The 23,272-nt window shown below is 43.7% G+C and overlaps 1 protein-coding gene across 1 annotated transcript in view; it reads right to left on the bottom strand.

The window, feature by feature from the left end:
* Positions 1-23,272, bottom strand: part of ABCC4 (ATP binding cassette subfamily C member 4) — a 301,134-nt gene that overhangs the window by 222,241 nt on the left and 55,621 nt on the right. Inside the window, exons 2-4 of the mRNA XM_033177424.1 lie at positions 18,927-19,037; positions 18,144-18,264; positions 5,340-5,564 (exon numbers count right to left, since the gene is read on the bottom strand). Of these exons, the coding sequence (XP_033033315.1) occupies positions 5,340-5,564; positions 18,144-18,264; positions 18,927-19,037 (457 nt within the window). The remainder of the gene's footprint in view (positions 1-5,339; positions 5,565-18,143; positions 18,265-18,926; positions 19,038-23,272) is intronic.

The raw sequence follows: 23,272 nt of genomic DNA, 5'->3' as shown, positions 1-23,272 counted from the left end.
AGTAACCCCTTGAGACTTGAAGATGGATACATCCCCTGCTTCTGGGTCCCAGATAAAAGTAAAAACAGGAGATAAGGCACTGTCCCCACTGCAGAGGTTATACGAACCCATGCTGGGAATATGACTTGTGACTGACGACATTCTAACATGAGCAAGTACTATTACCATGAGGAGCCCATATTCTAAATGCCAATCTGTTGACCTCACTTAAAATACAGCCTGTGCTGCACAGTCTCTTTATTTGGTAAAAGTTATAAGAAATAACACAAGGAACCTGAACAAACCACCATGAACCATTTCAACAGACCACCCTTGGAGCCATCAATCCAAATTAAAGCTAGTCATGATTCATAAAAACATCTCATTTAGTTCTCAAGTTAAACAGACAAATTATTAAAGAGTAAGTGGGAATGCAAAATGGTGTGGCCACTGTGAAAAACAGTATGGTGGTTCCTCAAAAAATTAAACATAGAATTACCACATAACCCAGCAACCCCACCTCTAAATATATACTCCAGTGTATTAAAATCAAGGACTCGGCCAGGTATGATGGCTCACACCTGTAATCCCAGCACTTTGGGAGGCCGAGGTGAGCAGATCGCGAGGTCAGTAGTTTGAGATCAATCTGGCCAACATGGTGAAACTCTGTCTCTATTAAAAATACAAAAATTAGCCTGGCATGGTGCCAGGTGTCTGTAGTCCCAGCTACTTAGGAGACTGAGGCAGGAGAATCACTTGAACCCAGGAGGCAGAGGTTGTAGTGAGCCAAGATCATGCCACTGCACTCCTGCCTGGGAGACAGAGTAAGACTCCGTCTCAAAAATAAAAATTGAAGGGGTGGCCTGCCCCTCCACACTTGTGGGTGTTTCTCGTTAGGTGGAAACGAAAGACTTGAGAAAAGGAATAAAACACAGAGACAAAGTGTAGAGAAAGAAAAGCGGGGCCCAGGGGACCGGCGCTCAGCTTACAGAGGACCCACGCCGCCCCGGTCTCTGAGTTCCCTTAGTATTTATTGACAACTATCTTTACCATCAAAAAGATAAGGGAGTGACTGGACAATAGGACTATGGTAGGAGGAAATCAGCAGTAAGACATATGAACAAAAATCCCTGTGACATGAATAAGTTTAAAGGAAAATGCTGTGCCTTGAGATGCATATGCGAACATCTCCATAAACCTTTTAGCAGTATTGCTCCAGCAAGCCCCACCTTATTCCTAAAGGTGGTTTTCTCCTTGCTCAGTAAACAGAACGCACAATGGGCGTTACCCGGAGATGTTCCATTGCCCAGGGAGGGGCAGCAGACAAATGTTTTTCTCTTTCTTGAGATTTAAGAGAATGTTGATGACCTTTAACCATAAGCAGCCTTTAGGCACTTGTTTAACAAGGCACATTCTGCACCGCCCAAAATCCTTTTAACCTAAGTCACCTTTGCACATGTCTCTTGCAAGGACAAAGTTGAAGGTAAGGTCACAGATTAACAGCATCTCAAATACAGAACTAAATGGAGTTTTTTTATGTCTACTTCCTTCTATATAGACATGGTAACCAACTGATCTCTCGTTCTTTTCCCCACAAAAATAAATGAAAACAAAAAGCAAGGACTCAAAGAGAAAACTGTACATTCGTGTTCACAGCAGCAATGTTCCCAATAGCTACAAGGCAGAAATAACCCGAATGCCCAGTGGCAGATGGATGGACAAACAAAATGTGGCATATCCAAGTAATGGAATATTATTCACCCTTTCAAAGGAATTAAATTCTGGCATACAATACAGCATAGATAATCCCTGAAGACCTTATGCTCCATGAAGTGAGCCAGGCACAAAGTAACAAATACCATAAGATTCTACTTCTATGAAATACCTAGAGTCATCAAATTCATAGAGCTGGAAAGCAGCAGGGTGATAACTGTGGAGAAGGGGGAGTGGAGAATCAGTGCCTAATGAGTACAGAGTTTCCACCCAGGAAGATGAACAAATTCTGTCGATGGATGGTGGGGTTGGGAGGCACAGTGATGTGAATGTACTTAATGCCAATGAACTATTGTACACTTAAAAAGAGTTAAAATGGTAAATTTTGTATTATGCATATTTTACTACAATAAGAAAAAAAATAATGATGAAAAAGCCTAAAGTAATTTTACCAAAGCTGTGAAAAAGTAAATAAATGACAAGTCATTTGCAGACATCCCACAAGATCATTCAACAGTAAATGACGACGATGGGCTCCGCAGTCATTCCATTTGCAACACTCAACCTGATTTCTGCCAGACTGGGAATTAGGATGTGGGGCCTCTGTGGAAACTGCCAGCGTTGCAGAGGGACCTTTCAGAGCCCTGCTGCAGAGCCAGTCTCTGCCCCAAGGAAGCCCACAGGTGAGGAGGAAGTGTCTTATTTCTTCACCTGGGCATGTTTCCACATACAAAACAGGACACGAGGATATTCGTCTTTCCCACATTTCTGGGATTTCAGGTTAAGTCTTATGGTTTAACCCAAGCAATTTTTGACTTTGTAAAGAGACAATACTTCTAAGATAATCAAACTGGTAAATTAATACCTTTGGGAGATGTTTACATGCAGGTAAGCAAATTTGCTGAGTTAGATCAGATTTCCCAAAGGCTATTTTCCAAAGCGTTAGTGGAAAAGAGCAAGAAAAACAGGTGAACAATATCTCACTTGTACAAAGAGCTGTGTTTTACTGAACCACTACCTCAAACCGGACTTCATGTAGGGTGTTTTTAAAGTTTGCAAGTGGAGTGTTAGTGAAAATTTTATGAGTTTATTAGAAGTACGATCTTGAAAGACAAAAAACTAGCTAATTTATAGAAAAACCTCAGTATTCTTCTCCTAAATGGCAGAAGAGAGTACAGGAGAATAACACAGATGATGGTGCTGCTGATGATGCTGGTGATGGTGGTGGTGGTGGTGAAGACCCCTTGACTAGTATGTACAAGCCTTGTTATCATTTTCACGTCACACATGAGGAATCCGGGCAAACCTGTTACACTGTACCAAAGACACTAACACACGAGGCCTCCAGGATTCACAGAATTACAAGATCGATTTCCCCATGTCAAAGGAAGACTTGGGGAGGACACCTTATGGAAGCTCCGGATAAGTGACAACGAGGTTAAAGAAGAATACTTTAAATTTAAATGAGCTGGGTGCGGTGGCTCACACCTGTAATCCCAGCACTTCGGGAGGCCAAGACGGGCAAATCACGAGGTCAGGAGTTCAAGACCAGCCTGGTCAACATGGTGAAACCCCGTCTCTACTAAAAACACAAAAATTACCTGGGCGTGGTGGCACATGTCTGTAATCCCAGCTACTTGGCAGGCTGAGGCAGGAGAATCGCTTGAACCCGGGAGGTGGAGGTTGCAGTGAGCAGAGGTTGCACCACTGCACTCCAGCCTGGGTGAGAGCAAGACTTGGTTTAAAAAAAAATTTTTTAATGGCTTAAAAAAATGGCCCAGGACAAAGAGATATCCAGGACTGATTTAATGACAAGTTCTTTAGCTCTTGACACTAGCATCTCTATGACAACTTCTTTGTAAAGAAACCAGAAATCCTACTCCTTCTGTAACAGGCAAGACCAGGGCAAACTATGGTATAATTTATGGCATATCTCATACAAAAGCACAATAAAATAAGAAAATATCAAATCAGGTCTTATCTTATTACTGCCCTGATGGAAAGAAAATACAGTCAGCCTTCTGTATGTGTGGGTTCTGCATCCCTGGACTCAACCAACCTGGGGTTGAAAATATTTGGGGGAAACAAAACAGGTGATTATGTGAACACGCATAGTTTTTTCTTGTCACTATTCCCTAAACATTTATTTATAATACCTAATATAATGTATATTTACATTACATAATGAACAATTATATAATATACAATTTACAATGTACAATTATATAACGTACAATGTACATTATATAACTGTACCAATGTACATTGTATATTGTACATTATATAATGTATATTTACATTGTATTAGGTATTATAAGTAAGCTAAGATGATTTAAAGTACATGGGAGTGCACCCATTAAAAAAAAAAAAAAAAAAATCTTGCCCTTTGCAGCCACATGGATGCAGCTGGAGACCATTATCCTAAGCGAATTAACACCGGAACAGAAAACCAAATACCAGATATTCTCACTTATAAGTGGCAGGTAATCATTGGGTACAGACAGACATAAAGATGAGAACAAAGACACTGCAGACTACAAGAGTGGGGAGAGAGGGAATGCGGCAAGGGCTGAAAAACTACCTATCAGGTACCACACTCACGGCCTGGGAGACGGGAGCATCCATACCCCAAACCTCAGCATCACACCATACACCCGTGGAAAAATCATGCACCTCTACCCCTGAATCTAAAAAAGATGAAATTATTTAAAATAAATAAATAAAATGCCATATATGGGAGGGTATGAATAAGTTATATGCAAATACTATGGCACTTTATATCAAGGACTTAAGCATCCTCCGATTTTTTGTATCCTCAAGAGGTCCTATAACCAATCCCATACGAATACCAAGGGACAACTGTTTAATGTAAAAACTTACTTTGAATGAAAACCAACCAGAAAACAGAAACACTGTAAGTTCTCTCCAAAATTGTGAAAAACAATCAAAAATTGAAAGTGTTATCCCAAACATCCTACTATTTTCTTAAATACCATTAAAAACAACCACAACTAGATATAGAATATAAAGAAAGCCCGTATCTGACACAGATTCCACTTACATTTTTCTTCAGTTAAGAAAATTATATGGAATATGACTAAATGGTTCATTTAAAAAATACAAGAATTCTCTTTCTCAAGTATATTCTTTTCTCCTAGATTTAATTTCATAGATCCAATTTCACTGAAGTTCACTTCTTAATACAAGTGTGATATAAGTGAAGGTTTTAACGAACAACAACAAAAATTTCCATAAACACAACTATGAGATTGAGGCAAAGAAACACTGAAAACCAATTTGATATTTTTAATTAGATTTCATTATAAATTTAGTATTCTGCAACAGCCTGTTATCAAAGGCAGCCATGCCCTGACAGCAGTAGAAAACTTTCATTATACACTGGAAAATTTTGCATAAAGAAAAAAAAACATTGGCCTGATGCAAATAGCAAGCTTCTCTAGTAAGGTGTAAATGATTCTATTTACAGAAGTTTTCTTCTTTTTTCTTTTTTTAGAGACAGGGTCTTGCTCTGTCACCCAGGCGGGAGGGCAGTGGCTATTTATGCAGTATTTAATTTACATAAAACTTTCCCAGAATGCTTCTGATACTTCAGGTGAGGTACATGTTTAATGCTGAATGTCACTTACCTTCCGATAAATCATATGGCACATGGCTATTCGTAACCTCATCCCAGCACACTGAACGTGATAAAAATATAAGTGATGCAGTATAGCCAAAATGAGCGTGCAAACAGTCAGCACCGTGGCATAGGCGTACGCTGTGTTCAAAGCCACGGAATCCATGGGATCGTAATTTTCAAAATAATTAATAATTTTTCCCAAAAATATGGGCTGGATTACTTTGGCACTTTCCTAAAAGAAGAAAAAAAAAGCCTTTAATTAGACATAAAGACCACACCATTTCTTCTTTTTTCTTTTTTCAGATGTTGCTCGCTCTGTCACCCATACTGGAGTAAAGTGGCACAATCCTAGTTCACAGTAGCCTCGAAATCCCTGACTCAAGCAATCCTCACGCCTCAGTCTCCCAAGTAGCTAGGACTACAAGTGCACATCATCATGCAGAGCTTTTTTCTTTTTTTTCTGTCAAGACAGGGTCTCACTATGTTGCCCAGGCTGGTCTTAAACTCCTAGGCTCAAGTGATCCTCCCACCTCAGCCTCCCAAAGTGCTGGGATTACAGATGTGAGCCACTGCACCCAGGCTCATTTTTTCTTAACACAAGTTTTACTTTTATATTTTCAAAGTGCAACATTCATCACTAATCTAAAAGAAAAGCAGAACTGTTTTCTTCTTTAAGACAAGCTGATAGCAGTTTTAACCTGAAGTCGAAATTCTAATTTCAAAGGCAATAAAGTTTTAGTATATTGTGCTTGGTACACTGTGGGTGCTCAGTATGACAAACAGTGCTTTAAAGCACACTTGGCAAACTACCAAATTAAATCTTGGCCTAAGGTGAATAAGAAAACAAGTGACCAAAGAGAAATAAGGAATTTGCTTACAAATGGACACCCCAGATCTCACCCCACTTCCTCTAACTCTTGACATCCCAGCCCACAGGAAAGTTGAGAAGGCTCTTGTATGGGAGGCCACCACTCTTTCCACCTTCTTCACTGTTAAGAGCCTTTATGAACGGAGATAATGGCACAAACCCAGATCAGAAAATCAAACTCTCCAATTGTTCCCAATCCAAACTCCACGTGTCGATAGATCTAAGACAACCAAGTCCAGCTTCAATTGGAGTGGGGAAAAGAGCCAGGCTTGGGAGGATTCCAGGCTCTTGGACCCAGAGGACATTGCTTCAATATGTTTCTGCCCCCTACAAGCCTAGATTTGCCTAGAAGAACTGCCACTTTGGCTCCGGTAGTGCAGAGTCAAAAATTAAACACACCAGAAATTGACCTCAAAGGTAATGTCATCAGTAGTTCTCTAATCAGTCATACTTTGAAGGTCCTGGTTTTGAAGTAATATTAATAATCATCTATTCCCCAAGGCAAAATTAAAACCCCACACCAATGAGCTGGGAACAAGACATAGGGAATGCAATGTTAACCTCCAAGACTAAGGCAAAGAAACAGCAGAATACAGCTTGAGCCATGGTTTGAGGTAAGCAAAGGAGCTTTCCTTTACTCTCCCTGCCAAATGAGCACTTCACCCCATAGTCTACTTCCTCCCTCTAGAAACCCTTGTAAGGGACCCTTTTCCCCCATCAAAGAGAACCAAACACTCATTGCAAATCCAGGTCACCAAAGGTAAACATGTAGGCCTTTGACATCATTTCCTCCTGACTTCTCAGAAGACAAAATGCAAAAAGGTTGAAAATCTTTTAAGAACTTGACTTTGAAAAACAACTTTTCCTTTTAAGCAATCTCTCCTTCTTAACAAAGACATAATAAACACCTGACAGATTTGCTATTGATAGCTGTTTTTTGTCTATCATAAGTGAGGGAAGAAGAATCAATAAAAAACAAAAACAAAATTAACACACACTTTCATCCCAAACAACTAGCGCTGGATCAGGATATTTACAGAAGACATTCCCATTCCTCAAATGGGTCATGACATTAAATCTCAACACTCCTGTCCTGGCATGCCTACACACACACATACACACACACACACACACACACACACACACAAACTCACAGACTTCACCAACCGCGTTGCCTTCCAGGAGGTCATGGAAGTTTTCCCCGATGATACAGAAATCAGAAAATACCATTTAGTTGAAGAATTATGAATAAGATGATCAGATATCAAGAATGCAGAGGCTCACTGTGACATTTCCAGCATGCCCAATCATTCAAGAGGCACTAAGAGTTTATGGAAGAGTCCCCAGTACAATGAGTCATAACACGGACTGTGTAGAGTTTACTGAGATGAAAATCTGGAAATTTACATCAAGAAGCAAGAAGGCGCATGTATACATATGTAACAAACCTGCATGTTGCGCACATGCACCCTAGAACTTAAAGTATAATTAAAAAAAAAACAGCAAGAAGACCAAACTGTACACATGGGCAGCCCCAGCTCAGGAGTGCCAAGGGGAACCAGGGCCGCAGCAGACACACCTGGGCTATCAGCCAGAAGCTCAGTGCTAACTCTTTGCATTTCTAAATGTTCCTGAAACTTCTCACGGTCCCTGGGAGTCACTGTTACCTGTTAACACACTTCTCCATTTCAGCGTAGGGTGAGTACAATTCAAACGGCAAGAGGGATGGCCCCCAGAGGAAATAACAGATGCAATAAACCCAGCAAAAGAGAATGCAAAAGGCAGGCAGGTCACGACCACCTAATTGTCCAGATTTCCCTGCCGTGGGACAGCATTTAATAATCCAGTCAAGTCAACGGGCTCCCTGGTGAGTAATGCTGATTTTTGGTCCATGCCTTTCCACGGACCTCTCCATCCCATATCTTAACCCTCAATTAATAAGAAACAAAACAACTGGGAAAATACTCATTATCAAAATTATAACTAACCAAATTTAAACTTTCTAAATATCAGTACCAAGGTCAAAAGTAACTCACATAAATTCTCCATCTTAGAGACCAACCAATCTACGACCTGGTGAAGAGTCTTTTCACAAACAAGCTAAGAATACAGTCCTTACTCCTTCACAGGAATTCTCCTCAACTGTGACACCACGGAGATTTTTAAGAGTTCAGTATGATGCTTCAGTGTTCCATACTTCAGGTTCTACCGGAGTCCCAGAGTACTTGAAGGCAGATATTTCTCAATGGAGTATTTGGTACTCAGCCTCCTGACATTTGAGCCCCATCCCTTGCTTTCTTGCAGTGACACATTACATGTCTAGGCCCAGTAGGCATGCGGCCTCCACGCTCCTGCTCCCCCATGCACTTCAGATATTCCTTGCCCAACTGCACCGCACCTGATTGCATGGGTAGGAAAGAAAACACAAGAAACAGAAACAAGCTACCAAAGAAGAACCTGTTTGAGTGATAAATACAAGCAGAAAAGAGTGAGCTATGGAAAAATGAGTAAGCAGTTTGTTTTAGAAATGGGGAAATACAGCCGGGCGCAGTGGCTCTCGCCTGTAATCCCAGCACTTTGGGGGGCCAAGGTGGGCAGACCACTTGAGGTCAGGAGTTCAAGACCAGCCTAGCCAGCATGGTGAAATCCCATCTCTACTAAAAATACAAAAATTAGCTGGGCATGGTGGCTCGCACCTGTAATCCCAGCTACTGGGGAGGCTGAGGCAGGAGAATCACTTGAATCCAAGAGGTGAGGTTGCAGTGAGCTGAGATGGCACCATTGCACTCCAGCCTGGGGAACAGCACAAGACTCCATCTCAGGAAAAAAAAAAAAAAAAGAAAGAAAGAAAGAAATGGGGTAACAGGGGACAAAAGTAGGGTTGAGAAAGATCCAGAGATAAGGAAGAAAAAAAGTGAATCTGGGGAAATAATAACCATTAAGACTCCAGATATACCTGAAGTCCTCTCTGAATCAGTGCAGTCCTGACTGCATGTTAGAATCACCCGGGAAACTTACAAGCTCACTGACGCCCAGGATCCATCCCCCAGATTTAGGGCCAATTGATCAGGGTGGGGCCTGAGTTCCCCATCCCTGGAAGATTCTGGAGTGTAGAAACCAATGCCTGTACACATCACTATTCTCCTGTCCTGCACTGTCTCTGTGTCTGAGTCTGGAGGGGTTGGAGAACTGCTGTGAAGAACTTTTTTGAGACGGAGTTTCACTCTTATTGTCCAGGCTAGAGTGCAGTGGTGCAGTCTCAGCTTACCGCAACCTCCGCCTCCCAGGTTCACGCCATTCTCCTGCCTCAGCCTCCTGAGTAGCTGGGACTACAGGTGTGTGCCACCCCGCCCAACTAATTTTTGTATTTTTTTAGTAGAGACGGGGTTTCACCATATTGGCCAGGCTGGTCTCCAACTTCTGACCTCATGATCTGCCTGCCTTGGCCTCCCAAAGTGCTGGGATTACAAGCATAAGCCACTGCGCCTGACCCTGAAGAACTTTTAAGATCACAAAGGGCTTTTAATCAGAGCTGCTGCCAAATGTCAGGCTTCCAAGAAAACCCCTTAGGAAAAAAGGATGCTGAGATTTCAGTGATGAAACTAAGACCTTCCATTCTGCAGAGCAGGGAAAATTCAATGTTCAGTAAAGACTGTACCTACCAAACAAAAGGATGAATCATAATTTGTTTTTTTAACTTTAAACAAAATAGTTTAACTAGTTTGTTTGACTTAAAAAAAAATAGTTTGAAAAGATAGTCCCTGCACATTATCATCTACCCTAAGGACAACGTAAACTGCAAAGAAAAAAATTTAATTTATTTTCAGAAATCATATTATGGGTAATGGTATTGATACTGTAAGATAAAATAAATGAGTAAGTATGTTGATATCAAGGGCTGGGATTAGGCTAGTGAGAAAAAAGAACAGATGAAGGGAGAAAAGAGATACAGATGTAAGAGCAAAGCGATGAAGTACAAACACCAGTGTCCTGAATCGGATTTGGAAATACCCACATAAATGCATGATATGTTTATCTTTAAATATAAACATATTAAATATAAACATAAAAGGAGTTAAAGCTGCTAGGAAACATGGTTGATTCCACAGCTGGAGCAAAAACTGTTCAGGGAGCCTAAAACATCTTGTCATACCAGAAAATGAGGAAGCTAGCCAAGACTAACAGTATACATGCAAAAGACTCGGAGCCCGACTTCAACAGACTCCCACTAGCCAAAGACAGCCAAAGTGTGGCACAGGGATAATAACTATAATGAACAGCACAGCAGAACTGTTTAAATCCATGAGCTCATAATCATATTCATCAAAATAAACAGAACAAGCAATAACAAAAAAAATCCATTAACTCCAGAGGAAAATGCTGGAGAATCACTCATTATTTTGAAAGTCGGTTTTTAAAAAAAAGTAACAAAATTAATCATTTCTCCTGCCTTTAAGTATACTGTAACTCAGGGTATCAAAGAGTTGACAGTGGCAAAGTTTCTCTTTATGCAAATATTTCAGCTAATAAATGAGGAACTGGAATATCACCACTTTGCAAACTCCTAACAAATTAATGGATCTTAAGCAATGATCATGAATGGCTCCAAATATCACACACACACAACCAGACCTAAGCGAGGTATCTCGAAGTGGCAGGTGGTACACACCCCCACCTACAAAGTACTCCTGCCAAAAGGAGGAGGGGGGAAAATAAAATCTGAATCACATCAAGCTTCTAGATCTAACTACTAACTTCTGGTATCAGATGGACATGTTAAATGATACAGCATGCAGGGATGCAGAGGGTCACGAGAGGGGTAGGAGGGATTTACAATGAGCCCAGTCTAGACCCTGGGAATCTGTGCAGGACAAGCAAAATGGTTTCTTCAATTAAAAAGTACACATGCGACCAGGCACGGTGGCTCACACCTGTAATCTCAGCACTTTGGGAGGCCAAGGCAGGTGGATCACTTGAGGTCAGGAGTTTGAGACCAGCCTGGCCCCATCCCTACTAAAAATACAAAAATTACCAGGGCGTGGTGGCAGATGCCTGTAATCCCAGCTACTCAGGAGGCTGAGGCAGGAGAATCACTTGAACCCAGGAGGCAGAGGTTGCAGTGAACCAAGATCACTGCACTCCAGCCTGGGCAAGAGAGCAAGACTGCATCTCAAAACACACACACACACGCACACACACGCACACACACACGCGCACACGCACACGCGCACGCGCGCACACGCACGCACACACATCTTCAAAGGGGGCAGTGAGCAAAGCTTCATAAAAATCAAGAGTGGTCATGAGTTGATAGTTACTGAATCTGGCTTAGGGGTAGAGGGGGCTTCGTGTCCTGTTATATTTTTATATTTTTGAAATGATCTTTAAAAACCTAAAAAAGATACCAGCACTTTGGGAGGCCAAGATGGACAAATCACTTGAAGTCAGGAGTTCGAGATCAGGCTGGCCAACACGGTGAAACCCTGTCTCTACTGAAAATACAGAAATTAGCTGCATTGGGGCCGGGTGCGGTGGCTCAAGCCTGTAATCCCACCCAGCACTTTGGGAGGCCGAGACTGGCGGATCACGAGGAGATCGAGACCATCCTGGCTAATACGGTGAAACCCTGTCTCTACTTAAAAATACAAAAAACTAGCCGGGCGACGAGGCGGGCGCCTGTAGTCCCAGCTACTCGGGAGGCTGAGGCAGGAGAATGGCGTAAAACCCGGGAGGCGGAGCTTGCAGTGAGCTGAGATCCGGCCACTGCACTCCAGCCTGGGTGGCAGAGCAAGACTCCGTCTCAAACAAAAAAAAAAAAAAAAAAAGAAATTAGCTGCATTTGGTGGTGTATACTTGTAATCCCAGCTATTCGGGAGGCTGAGGCAGAAGAATGGCTTGAACCAAGGAGACAGAGGTTGCAGTGAGCCGAGATCATACCACTGCACTCTAACCTGGGTGACAGACTAAGACTGGCTCAAAATACAAAACAATCAAAGAAAGAAAACACCACCTGAGGCTTGGTCTTGGCCCTCATGTCAGGCAGCTGAACAAGAAATGTAGAATTGGAGTTATTAAAAAACACCTCATTGGCCAGGCACGAAGGCTCACGCCTGTAATCCCAGCACTGTGGGAGGCCAAGGCAGGCAAATCACAAGGTCGAAATCGAGACCATCCTGGCCAACATGGTGATACCCCGTCTCTACTAAAAATACAAAAAAAATTAGCTGGGTGTGGTGGTGCACACCTGTATACCCAGCTACTTGGGAGGCTGAGGCAGCAGAATCATTTGAACCCAGGAGGCAGAGGTTTGCAGTGTGCTGAGATCGTGCCACTGCACTCCAGCCTGGCGACAGAGTAGGACTCCGTCTCAGGAAAAAAAAAAAAAAAACACCTCATTTCTCAGAGAAACATTTAGATAGTTTTCAACTATTTAAAATACAAAGACCAACAAGCAGCATAGATACAAATGGAGAAGCTGCCTGTGTCGTGGTTTGGCCCACACAGAGGATTCCCAAGCTCCTCCTTCCTCCTGCCCCACTGCAGGCTCTAAGTGGGTAGATACTTGCTCAGTCCCCACCACAGTCTCCATGGAGGTGCACACAGGGGACAGATGTGCTAGAAATTTGCAGGCTGTTCTGTTCTAATTAGCATTTGCCTGTAAGAGCACCGTGTTCACCAGTTCACCATTAGACTAGTACTTATTTCTCTGGGCATTATAATCATTCCTTAACTCTGATAATCATTCCTAATCTCACTTGTATTTGAAATTCCAAACTCAAAGACTCCCCGCAAACTGGTGTCACCATCCCTCTTTCTGCTAGTGCCACCATTAGTACCCAGGGGAGGCCCTGCTTGCATTCTGCTTAGTTAAGAGTATATGGCTAGGGAGTTATGGATCCACAGCACAGTTGTTCTGTAACCAGAGGAATTAACCCATTTGTGCCTAGCATTCCATTATTGGAATGCTAAGCTTGTGGGAGTTATTCATATTCTACTACTCAAGGTCATCGCCAAGGTCTGATTTTTCACACACACACACGCACAAAAATTGGCAACCTCTGGCATAAGTGGGTTAAAAAAGGCCTGAATGTCATCACAGAAGCTTTTTACAAAACGCTAGGTTGAGTTTAGAGCTCCCACTATCTAAAATACGAAGATCCACAAGCGGCACAGATACAAGACCAAAAAATGAAAAAGCATCTTCATAAAATCAGTTGTGAAACATTTGTTCTAACTCTATAATTTTTTTTTCTTTTTCTGAGACAGTCTTGCTCTGTCACCCAGGCTGAAGTGCAGTGGCATGATCTCAGCTCACTGCAACCTCCACCTCCCAGGTTCAAGCAATTCTCCTGCCTCAGCCTCCTGAGTAGCTGGGATTACAGGCGCCCACCACCACACCCAGTTAATTTTTATATTTTTAATAGAGATGGGGTTTCACCAGGTTGGTCAGGCTGGTCTCGAACTCCTGACCTTGTGATCCACCCGTTTTGGCCACCCAAAGTGCTGGGATTACAGGCATGAGCCACCGCACCTGGCCTAATTTTCTTTTTTAGAGACAAGGTCTTGCTTTGTCACCCATGCTGGAGTGCAGTGGTGCAATCATAGCTCACTAAAGATGGGAACTCCTGGGTTCAAATAATCATCCCTTGGCATGCCAAAATGCTGGGATTACAGGCATAAGCCACCATGCCTGGTCAATAAATAGCTTTAATGACTGAAAACCCAAAACAGCATCTGAAATGCTTTTGAGATGTTACACTCACTACCTTCATCTTAAGAAATTATTTCCAACTTCTCCAAAACAGCTCAGTGTCAATAGGCAAGTCTGGGAAAACAATAGTATTTATACTAGAATTCAGGCTGTTTTCACTGCCAGAAGGAAAAGAAAAAAAAAAATCCAAGGATTACTTCAAGTTGAACTGGGAAGAGCTTTAGCTCCGTGAACTTTACTGCGTCGGAACTAAAAGTTCTACCAGTTATCATATTAAAGACACAAAGTTAAAATGAGCATCATCCACGAGTCACCATGATCATCTAAAAAATAACTGACTGTCTAATTTTATACCATAAACCACCAAGGTATTGGTGTAAACACATGACCAACAAGTGCTCTCCTGTGAAAAGCCCAGGCTCCACTTTATATGAGAGGTGCCTGCTGCCAGCACTGTGTGGGTCCATCTTAACACCTTAGCCTGCCGCCCTGATACCTGGGGCCCACCTTGCTAGTGGGAGAGTTCAGATACCAGGACAGAAGACCTGTCCCCATACTAGTGGCTGATCTGGGGTCTTCATCCTTGCCAAGCAAACTGCACACCCACTTCACGATTCAGGCCAAAGGCTTCTAAAACTGCAGAGCTCTCATCGCTATGCAGGAAACCCAGAGCCTTTGATAAGTAAAAACAGGGAACTTGACATCTGCCCAGACCATGAGTCAATGTCGTGACCATGCAAGACCACAAACTTCCCCCTCGTCTGTCTGAGGAGGAGACAACTGGGAATGGCGTCTTAACAGCACGGATGTTGGTGAACTTGGGTCAGCAGGGATGCCACGCCTCATACGTTTGGAGGATGGTACTTAGTGGGAGACAGGTTTCTAAAGGGTTCTTGGTCAGCCAGGCACGGTGGCTCGCGCCTGTAATCCCACTACTTTGGGAGGGCGAGGTGGGTCGATGGCTTGAGCTCAGGAGTTCTAGACCAGCCTGGACAACATGGTAAAACCTCATCTCTACTAAAAATACAAAAAATAAGCCAGGCGTGGTGCATGCCTATAGTTACAGCTACTCAGGAGGCTGAGGTAGGAGGACCGCTTGAACCCAGGGAGACGGAGGTTGCAGTGAGCTGAGATCACACTACTGCATTCCAGCCTGAGTGACAGAGACCCCGCCTCAAAGAAAAACATTATTAAAAAAAAAAAAACGGTTCCTGGTCAACCTGAATGTACCTTGGTGCTCTGACCTGCCCAGCACCCCAGCAACTCTCTAGCATGTCACCTGACTTTCCAGCCCCAGGAGACCTAGGAACCTAGGGTAATTTATAATCCCCAATCTCATTTCCCACAGCCATGCCCCACTGCTCCAGGGAGCTCTTAGCATCAGACTTATCTCTAGGCCAAGTTCAAGAAGCATGTGCTAGAGACACTGAAGGCAGAGTTCTCAAGACACCTTTACGACAGTCTGGAGATGGTTAGGGCTCTAAGTCAGCGTGCCTGAGACTGAATCTGGGCTCTGTCATTTACACTTTGTGTGGCCCTGGGCACATTATATAACTACATGGCACCCAGTGTCCTCTTCCCAAAAGTAGGGGTAAAAGAATGCCTTCTGACTGAGCATGGTGATTCCTGCCTGTAATCCCAGCACTTTGAGAGGCCAAGGTGGGAGGATCATTTGAGCGCAGGAGTTCAAGACCAACCTGGGCAATATAATGAAACAAAAAATACAAAAATTAACCAGGCATGGTGGTACGCACTTGTAATCCCAGCTACTCGGGAGGATTGCTTGAGCCCAGTAGGCCAAGGTGCAGTGAGCCAAGATAGCACTACTGCATTCCAGCCTGGCAACAGAGTGAGACCGTATCTCAAAAAAAAAAGGAAAGGAAAGGAAAAGGAAAAGGAAGGGAAAATAAAAGAAAAAGAAAAGAAAAGAATTCATAGCAGTTCCTGGTACATGCTATTTTTCAAGTATTCACTGTCACTATTACTACTTCTACTGCTACTAGCACTGCTGCTGCTACTGCTACTGCTACTGAGTACCAACCACTACTAATCCTGCTGCTGCTTCTACTAGCACTGCTGCTACTAAGCAGTACTGAGCATGAGCCCCCATATTTGCCAGGTCCTCCACTCCCTACTCTTCTGCCATGACTGCCCAACAACCACCCTGCTAAAAGAAAGACCAGCTCTCCAACTGTACCTGTATTAAGCTCCCCTCGATCTGGGCCCCTTCCCACATGCCCACCAGCAGTAAGGATGACCATGCTCCCAGCACCAGAGTGGGGCCTGTCCTCAAGTCTCAGGAGAAATTCACATTTCTACAGCCTCTATTTCTGTGCCTGCTTCTCCCAAAAGCTTATCCAAATCTCACTGTAGTCTAGTCACCATCTGTGGGTTAGAGACCCCAGCCCAAGTGGCTGGCAGCCCATGACAGCACGGACAGCCCTGAGCATGACAAGCTCAGTTCATTCTAGATCATCCTGTTTTCAATTTCATAAGCAGCTGGTAACAAAGGGAAACTAGAGAAATGGAAGTAGCTGAGGGAGGCCTGCCTCAAAACCTGTGAGGCCATTCATTCCTACTACACCTAACCAGACACCTGGGGTGAGCCTCAGGCACTTAACGGAGGCTCCACGGTTACCAGACAACTTCTCTGAGGTTGCACAGCCAAACTGGGCCAGGAAATCCCGCACACACTGGCCACATTGACAGCAACTCGTCATTCTGTTTCTTTCCAGCTGAGATTGATTGGGGCCATGGGAAAACACCATCGCTGGGACACCCTGGCACAGGTTGAAGAAGGGCTGGGAGAACCTGAGGGGCTCCTACGCCCTCTTTCACTCTCAAGTCAGTTCCACCAGTTATTCTACATGTCCACCCCATCCTCCACAAAGCCACAGCAGCATGCAGGCAGGGCGGGTACCCTCTCAAAGGTGGCATTCACCATCTGGCACCCTGGCCAACACATCTTTGTCACCAATGAGACCATCCATCTCCCAGGACCGTCCAGTCCCCTGTTGTCTGACAGATTCCTCTGGTGTAGGGCAGAGCGCACCTACCTGCCTCCCACTGCCCACCAAGCCCTCCACAACAAAAAGCATGTTCAACAGGAGCTACAGCCCCCACATACAAACCAACCCTCCCCACCTCATTCCCAAAAAATGCACCGTGACAACTCCCCATCCTGCATTTAAAGCCACCCTTTTGTAGCAATAGCAACATCCGCCCCTCTTACTTTCATGGACCACTGACATCCCTACGGTAGCACAGAGGACACAAGTCACCAAGCAGGACCCTCTGCATCCCCTCTAGCAGGCTGCAGACCAGAACAGACAGGCTACCTGGCAGTGTGCCTAGGCAGAACACTGTCTTGCTGCAGGATCTCGATAGAGGCCCTTCAGGGTAATGGAGGTCATTGCCCTTCCAGCTGTCTGCCTTTGATTTTTCATGGAATGTCCATTTATACACTCTCTGCAGGGCCAGGCACCAAGACTCTACCTTCCAACCGGCAATCCACTCCGACAACAAAGAAGACACACCAGACGGGTGTGATATGAATCCCCTGGGATGCACAGTCCTCGGACCTTCTTCCCAGAGGGGGTTTTGGCTCCCAGCACCTGGGCCCATTGGGAGGGGGTAGCTCTTGGGTGCTTCAACCAGCTCCAGCCTCTGGGGCACCACCATCAGCCCAGGTGCAAGGCCCTCAGCTCTGTTTCCCTGAGAGGGGAGAGGTGACAATACCTCTCCAGGAGAGGATTTATCAGATTTGGCTTGGTGAACAATTATTTGTTGAGCACCTGTAAAGTGTCTTACATTATTCTGGGCTCTGATCAAAAATCACTTCCTCCAAACCACAGGGCACGCGCTCCTCGAGGCTGTAGGATCCTCTTTGGAACAGGAGTGACTCAGCATTTAAAACATTTACTGAGCACCAACATTGTCCTACTATAGAATAAAATGCTCTTCTTCCATGACACAGCATTTTAATTGGTTACAAGAAAAACAATAATGACCTTGAGCTTTAGTCACTTAAGTATTCACTCGGATAAATACGCTCACTGAACTAACTACCTAATGCTTCCTAGACACGTTTAATCCTTAGACCTTAAAATACCTTCAAACCCCATCTGGCCACTTCTCCCTTCTGTTCCCCCATCCATTATAGCACCATCAATGGCGAGCATGTTTACTCTATGTGTCCTGAAAAACAATTCACGGTATGTAAAAGCTTTTACCTCAATTAATGTAAAAATTCCCAAAACTAAATAAGATTTCCAGTAACACTTTATGATTGCTCTTGTTAAAGAAGGCTTCTGTGCGTCATTCTCAGCTCTTAAAACTTCTTTATCCCAGAACCTACAATGAGGAAAAAGCTTTGTAAATAACAATGTACCCTGCCACAATGTAAAACAGGGGAGGTGGCAGAGTGACAGGTAGGGATTTAAGATAGGGCATTTTGTGACTATCTCATAAATGCTGCTAATTGATCCCAGGGCTCCTGACGGGTAGGTGTGGTATAGAATCTGTAGCATCAGAAAAACAGGCTTTGAGGGGAAGTCTGGGGAAATAAGTTACTGCCAAGCTTTGCTGGACTGAAGCCCCATCGTAGCACACATAGGCCAGACAACCTCCTCCAGCCACACCACTTCCACCCCCAGGGACAGACCTCAGGCATCTCAGGCCTTTGATGCTGGCTCCCCCAACCTTTACAGAGGCCCTTCCCATGGGGAACCCATTGCCTGGTGGCTTCTGCCTGCAGTGAAATGGTGGGCTTTCAATGCCCCGTAAGATTGGAGCACACATTGCAGGGGTACCCAAGTTAAGTTCAGGAATCTAGAAGTTCAGGAGCTTCCTCCAGGCCACCATGGTAGGCTGAGCCTAGGGGCAGCCTGAGGAAGGTGACAAACATTCACCTCAAGGGTAGAGAGGCTCCAGACAGGACTCAGGAAGGCAACACCCACTCCCCACACACAGACACCCATGTTTCCTTAATGCCCACTTTACTGCCTCCCACTCACCCTTGCAACTCCTCTCCAAGGTGCTGTGAGCGGTCTTCTGGCAGTACTGAATACATATCATCTTCCTCTAATCTCCGTTTATGGCCAATCTTAAACAAGGGATTGAGCCACCTGTCAACAAGAAAAAAGAAGAGACATATACCCAGAATTACACACCCGTGTTTAAGTAGACTCCTACCTCCATGGGTTTGGCTTCAACTTACCTTTAAAATACATATAGCTATATACAGACAGAGAGATATGAATATATAGAGAAAGAGAAAAATTAACGTGTGCACATGCGCGCGCACGCACACACACACACGCACACACATACACAACACAATCCCTAGCTTTATCCACAGAGAGGCCCCAAAAGCAATGACACACCAGTAGCTGAGAGCTGGTGCCCAGATCTTGGTTTCCAATACCATTATTCTCTAAAAGGAACCAGGGCTTCTTGAAGAAATAGATGATTCCAAGGCTGGGGCAGAAAAAGTACACAGGGGCCATGAGATACCATAAGATCAGGAAACATTCAAGGAATCAGGAAGATGGGCCCAAAGAACAGAGGACGCAGCTTGACAAGGTCCCACTAGATGAGTCTGTGATAACAGAAGCATCCAAATAAATCATGACAACAATGAATTCTAACCCACTGAATAATAAAAGAATCCACTAATCCTTACTGAGACATAAATGGGGGAAGAAGGAAAAAGCTCTCAGATAAAGAATGATGGGGTTAGAAAACATTTTCAATGGAAGCTAAAACCAGTCAGTGAAAGTTTGATGGGACATTTACATAATCTAAAATTATCTAGGTACAAATTATTTATTAGTTATAAAAGGAAAAAATAGTAATCATGCAGAGGACAGAAAGAACTTATTAAAATATTTTGAGATCCTTTTTAGTAAAAAAAAAAAAAAAAAAAGAAAAATCAAAATGGTCATCATCCATTAGGAACCATTTAATGATAATAATTAACATGCACCAGGCATAGTGGCTCACACCTGTAACTCCAGAGCTTTGGGAGCCTGAGGAGGGAGAATGGCTTGAGCCCAGGAGTTTGAGACCAGCCTACACAACATAGTGAGATCCCCATCTCTACTAAAAATTTAAAAAGAAAAGTCTAGGCAGTGGCTCATGCCTATAACCCCAGCACTTTGGGTGGCTGAGGTGGGCGGATCACTCGAGGCCTCAAGACCAGTCTGGCAAAACCCCATCTCTATTAAGAAAATATAAAAATTAGTGAGGTATGGTGACACACGCCTGTAGTTCCAGCTACTCGGGAGGCTGAGGCACAAGAATCACTTGAGCCTGGGAGACAGAGGTTGCAGTGAGCTGAGATTGATGTCACTGCACTCCAGCCTGGGCAACAGAATGAGACTGTCTCAAAAAAATAAAAAATATAAATAAAAAATAAAATAATTAAAATTTAGCCAGGTGTAGTGGTATGTGCCTGTGATCCCAGCTATTCCAGAGGCTGAGGTGGGAGGATGGACTAAGCTCAGGTGGCCAAGGCCGCAGTGAGCTGTGATCGCCACTGCACTTCAGCCTGAGCAGAAGAGCAAGACTTTGTCTTAAAAAAAAAAAAAAAGAAAAAGAAACATATTTCTGCTTGTGCCCTATTAGGAAACCTCTAATAACTTTGATAGATGCAATTACTCAAGTACACAGACTTCTTTCATCTTGGCTGTCTTGTCTGGCCATGTGTCACCTTTAATAGGCATGTTTTACTATGGGGATTGTCTAATCTAGGAAGCCCTTCCCATGGGGAACCCATTGCCTGGTGGCTTCTGCCTGCAGTTAAATGGTGGGCTTTCAATGCCCCGTAAGATTGGAGCACACATTGCAGGGGTACCCAAGTTAAGTTCAGGAATCCAGAAACCTCCTAGTGATCCAAACTAGCAATTCTAATTAAACCAATGGCAAGAACTCATCAACTCACCTCTTTCTCCCCACCTCCACCAAGGTGTGTCCAGAAAACGGTAACCTAACTAGCCCAGCTTCAACTTAGGTGGGTTTCCCAGACATGCCTGAGATGATTTCTGCATGCCTGAGACCTCCCTTCCAGTGGAACATCACATAGTATATTTCAGCAAGGACTTCTAAGTAAAATTCACTGGCGTCTTTTTGGACTAAAGAGTTTTTTTTAAATCAGGGAATAAAACTGGCTCCAGGGAGTTAAAAAATTAAGGAAAGTGAGAACGGTAACTCTGTTCCACAGGCTGAACACTTAACCGCATAATATTTAGAAATATTACAAGGAGGGGTGCCACTGTTGAGTTAAAGTATCTGCAATCAGAAGAGACCCAAAGCTTCTATTAGAGGATGACACAAATCAGTGAGGACTTAACAAGGACCCTCCTACTCCCTCTCACTGCCCAGATCTCAAAAAGCTGGGCTGAAAGACGTGAGTACAAGAGCTAAAGGCTTCTGCCTGATGAAAAAAGTCTACTTTGACAAGAGACTAAATTATCTTCAGCCATCTATGTAAGGACTTTATACATGGAAATCTAAGTCAATTGGCTCCTTAATACCAATGTATCCCTGAGGGGGTCTAGTCAACAATTCCAGACCACCGCCAAATAAGCCCTTCCTCCACCCAATTCTGCCCCAATAGCCCTTCTCTCCTCAGACATAGTCTCTTCTCCCCCTCGTCTTCCACAATACTTAGTACAGCAGCATCGCTTCCCTCATAACTGTCCTACTAGCAGTACAGCACTTTCAGGGCAATGACTACTCCCATGTTATTTGGAATCCCCATTATGCCTGGTATGTGATAGATAATAAATAGTTATGGAAAGAATGAATGATTGTATTATTGAATAAGACAGATGGGTAGAGTACCTTGAGCAATGATCTAGGGTACAATTCAATACAAACTCAATATAGCATAGTCGTGCTCAATGCCACACACAGGAAGCCATCAGCTTTAGCAATACAGGAGACATTCTCTGCCCAGGATCACAACCCCCAGCATCATTTCCAGCAAGCAGGAGTCTTACACCAGGGTTAGTACAGAGATTTGTTATTTATTGTTGGTGGTGGTTGCATTGAGTTTTTGTTGTTTTTTCCCCCCCCCCAAGGATTTGAAAAGTTCTAAATACTGGTTTCTTTTTTTTTCTCTCTCTCTTCTTTCTTTTTTGAGATGGAGTCTTGCTCTGTTGCCTAGGCTGGATGGAGTGTAGTGAAGTGATCAGAGCTCACTCAGATCAGATCAGAGTTCAGCAGCCTCAAACTTCTGAACTCGAGCCATCCTCCTGCCTCTACCTCCTGAGTAGGTAGGAGTACAGGCACATGCCACTGTGCCTGGCTAATATTTTTGTTTCTGAGAGAGACCGGGTCTCTCTCTGTTGCCCAAGCTGGTATCAAACTCCTGGGCTCAAGCGATCCTCCCACTTTGGCCTCCCAAAATTCTGAGGTTCCAGGCATGAGCCACCAAGCTTGGCCAGTCGTGGTTTCTTAATGTGGTATAAGGGGGGAAACGCAGGTCCCCGTCTCTGTGACCCTGACCAGAGTCCTCAGTTTCTATGAGCTTCACGCTCCCCATATCTACAATTAAAGGAGGAAATAAAAGCTAATTTATCTTTGGTAAATCCCGTCACTTTCTGTTTCTCTCTCTCCCTTTCTTCCCTTTCAGCTCTCTTTTAGACCTCTCTGCCTCCTTAATTCCCTGAAGGCCCTTTCTATTTCTCTTCTCCTCCTCTTTCCTGACCTTTTTGTAACAACTGGCTGAGATGGAACTAAAATATTATTTCATTACTTGACACTCACTGAATCAAGATTGTTCTCTCTTTAATGGACAAGTTCAATATTTTACATTCTTCAGAAGCCAAGCCTAATAAAACCTTTTTCAATGGATTATGCGTTTGCATAACCCTAAAATTATAGTCTATCAAAGAAGAAAAGTTTCCCCACCTTTATTAGAAATAAACAATACTAAAAGAAGAGACTAGGGAGGGAAGGTCATCTCTGCTCTATACCTCCTGAACTTAGCCCTGGAATCATGGGATCCAGTAGGTAAGTGAGAAGGCAGGTTTGTGCTCAGACCAACAAAGGAGAAGGTCAAAGCTCTGAGCTAAGCTGAGAGTTTAGAGAACAAGGAAAGCTAAGAGCAGGTTGAATGAAATCCCCTGAGGCAGCCCACTGAAGGAGTTCACTCGTGTCTCTTGATGTTATAGTCATCTCCCCATATCCACGGTTTCACTTTCCACAGGTTGAGTTACCCATGGTTGACCGAAAAGATTAAATGGGAAATTCCAGAAATAATTCCTAAGGCTTTGAATTGCATACTCTTCTGAGTAGCATGATGAAATCTCCCACAGATCCATCCAGGATGGGAATCCTCCCTCTGTCCAGCATT

This window comes from Trachypithecus francoisi, unplaced genomic scaffold, assembly GCF_009764315.1.
Source record: "Trachypithecus francoisi isolate TF-2019V2 unplaced genomic scaffold, Tfra_2.0 Lachesis_group18, whole genome shotgun sequence".
Lineage (NCBI taxonomy): Eukaryota > Metazoa > Chordata > Mammalia > Primates > Cercopithecidae > Trachypithecus > Trachypithecus francoisi.
Note: the sequence above shows the minus strand (reverse complement) of the source record. Positions and strands in the feature narration are given on the sequence as shown.